At 44.2% G+C, this 1,879-nt stretch overlaps 1 protein-coding gene across 1 annotated transcript in view; it reads right to left on the bottom strand.

Annotated features, from left to right (window-relative positions):
- TMEM106B (transmembrane protein 106B) overlaps positions 1-1,879 on the bottom strand; it is a 14,930-nt gene that overhangs the window by 2,422 nt on the left and 10,629 nt on the right. The window contains exons 6-7 of the mRNA XM_018571077.1: positions 1,109-1,158; positions 165-218 (exon numbers count right to left, since the gene is read on the bottom strand). Of these exons, the coding sequence (XP_018426579.1) occupies positions 165-218; positions 1,109-1,158 (104 nt within the window). The remainder of the gene's footprint in view (positions 1-164; positions 219-1,108; positions 1,159-1,879) is intronic.

Genomic DNA, 1,879 nt, shown 5'->3' with positions numbered 1-1,879 from the left:
GGGGGGGGGAGGAGAGAGAGGGAGCAGGAGACAAAGAGGGGAGAGAAGGGGTGAGGGGAGACTAGCAAGAAATCAGCACAGAGTTAAATGACCTCAATGGTTATGAAGAGATGATCTCACTAGTTATAACACAATGACCCCCCCAGAAGACTGTGGATACTTACTGCATATTCACCACTATGTTGTGAACTTTAATGCTCGGCAGGGTGCAGTAGGTGCTGTCAAGTGAGATAGAATTCTTATATAAATGACATGTAATGGACCAGAAGAACATCACATTACAACAACAAGTATGTAAAAAGAAATACAAGATGCATTGATGAACCCGGACAGGAAGGTGATAGTCCCCGGGGGAAGATCTCGCTGATAACAATTGCCAATCCAACAGAACATTTAGCAGGAAAACAAGCAATTCCTCGATTGTCTGCAGAGGATTTTGCTGGCACAGAAGACAAAGCTTCGTGTGTAGTAAAATACTGCAAAGTAAAACTACATCCTTTGCGGCTTACGGAACCCCAAAAAGTCTAAAGCTGGCCATACACGTTTTATTTTTTTTCTCATTTAGGACACTTAATTCATTGTGCTCAATCCCCCCCCCCATCAACACTAACACAGCGTGGAAGGAGAAATGTTCCACTACTAGCTATTGTATTAGAGCAACTGTGAGGTGCGGCTGTCTCAATACCTGAACGATGCTTTTAGCTGATTGGCTGCAGTCATTGGTGAGCCGGAAATGTTCCACCGGGCTTAAAATTGAAGTTTGCCATGCCAGATTGAGCCGTCGGGGCCACCCACGGCTCAAATTATGGCCAATTCACAGGAAACGGATGAAATGTCAGCAGTGTATGACCACAGTCATGCAAATGTGGAAGAATTTAAACATTAGCTAAGACATGGTCACACCTCTCCTCCTCAACGTGTCATCAATCGGTAAGCCTGAACCAGGAAAGAAATGCTGCAACAGGAGCTTCTCTTATTCTGGTCTGAGTTAGGACATGGCGGAGGGACATGTATAGAGACATACTGTACACTAAGAGTGACCGCAGGGAATTATTTTGATGTAACCCGACTATAAGCAGTGAAAGGAAGGTAAGAATGGAGAACTTACTACATGTAGTCAAACTCTTTCCCTATTTTGGTCGGCACCATGTAGTCAATCTGGAAATAAGAGTTAGAAGCGTTAGAAAATAAGTGAAGAATAATTCTCCAATAAGCATCATATAACAAGCTGACATCTCTGAAAGCAATCTTAAACTCATTGCTTGATGGTCCCAGGGGCCTGGTGAGCCTGAGCAGGTGGGGCCCCCAGACCTTAACCCTATGCTGGAGGTGCCAATTGGCTCCAAGAACCTTCTCTCCCCTCTGGTTGTCATGGTCACATGCTCACTAATACAACCCTAATGGGAACAGATCATTACTCTTATATCATATATTGCCACTGCGACCCTCCCAAGGGGCCCATGGATACTCTTAGTCTACAATACATCTATGCCTGCTTGGAAATACAAAAAAATCAGTAATGGCCTATTTACTAAATGTGGCCAAAAGCCTGATCCCTAACTCAAAGCCACCAAACTACCTCTGGTAGACGAATAGCCACTGTGTGTTGACAACATCTGTCTCATGGGAGAGATCACTGTATTCAAAAAGGCCGATTATTGAATACAAATCAGAAACTCCGCCCCTTACCGAAATGATTGGAAACACTTCCCGATCTCATTCTGCGATAACTTGATCGTATTGATATGAACAAAGCTTCAAAGGGCATTAGTCCTTCAGGGCTTTAGTTTTCTTAGTGACAATACCCATTGTGGCAGAATAGGCACACTACCCACCTTCTTCCACACATATACACTGCCTCCTTCCATCACCACTGCAC

The sequence above is a fragment of the Nanorana parkeri genome, unplaced genomic scaffold, assembly GCF_000935625.1.
Source record: "Nanorana parkeri isolate BGI_ZX_2015 unplaced genomic scaffold, ASM93562v1 scaffold1667, whole genome shotgun sequence".
Taxonomy (NCBI): Eukaryota; Metazoa; Chordata; class Amphibia; order Anura; family Dicroglossidae; genus Nanorana; species Nanorana parkeri.
The sequence above is the reverse complement of the archived record's forward strand: the minus strand, read 5'-3'. Positions and strand labels throughout refer to the sequence as shown.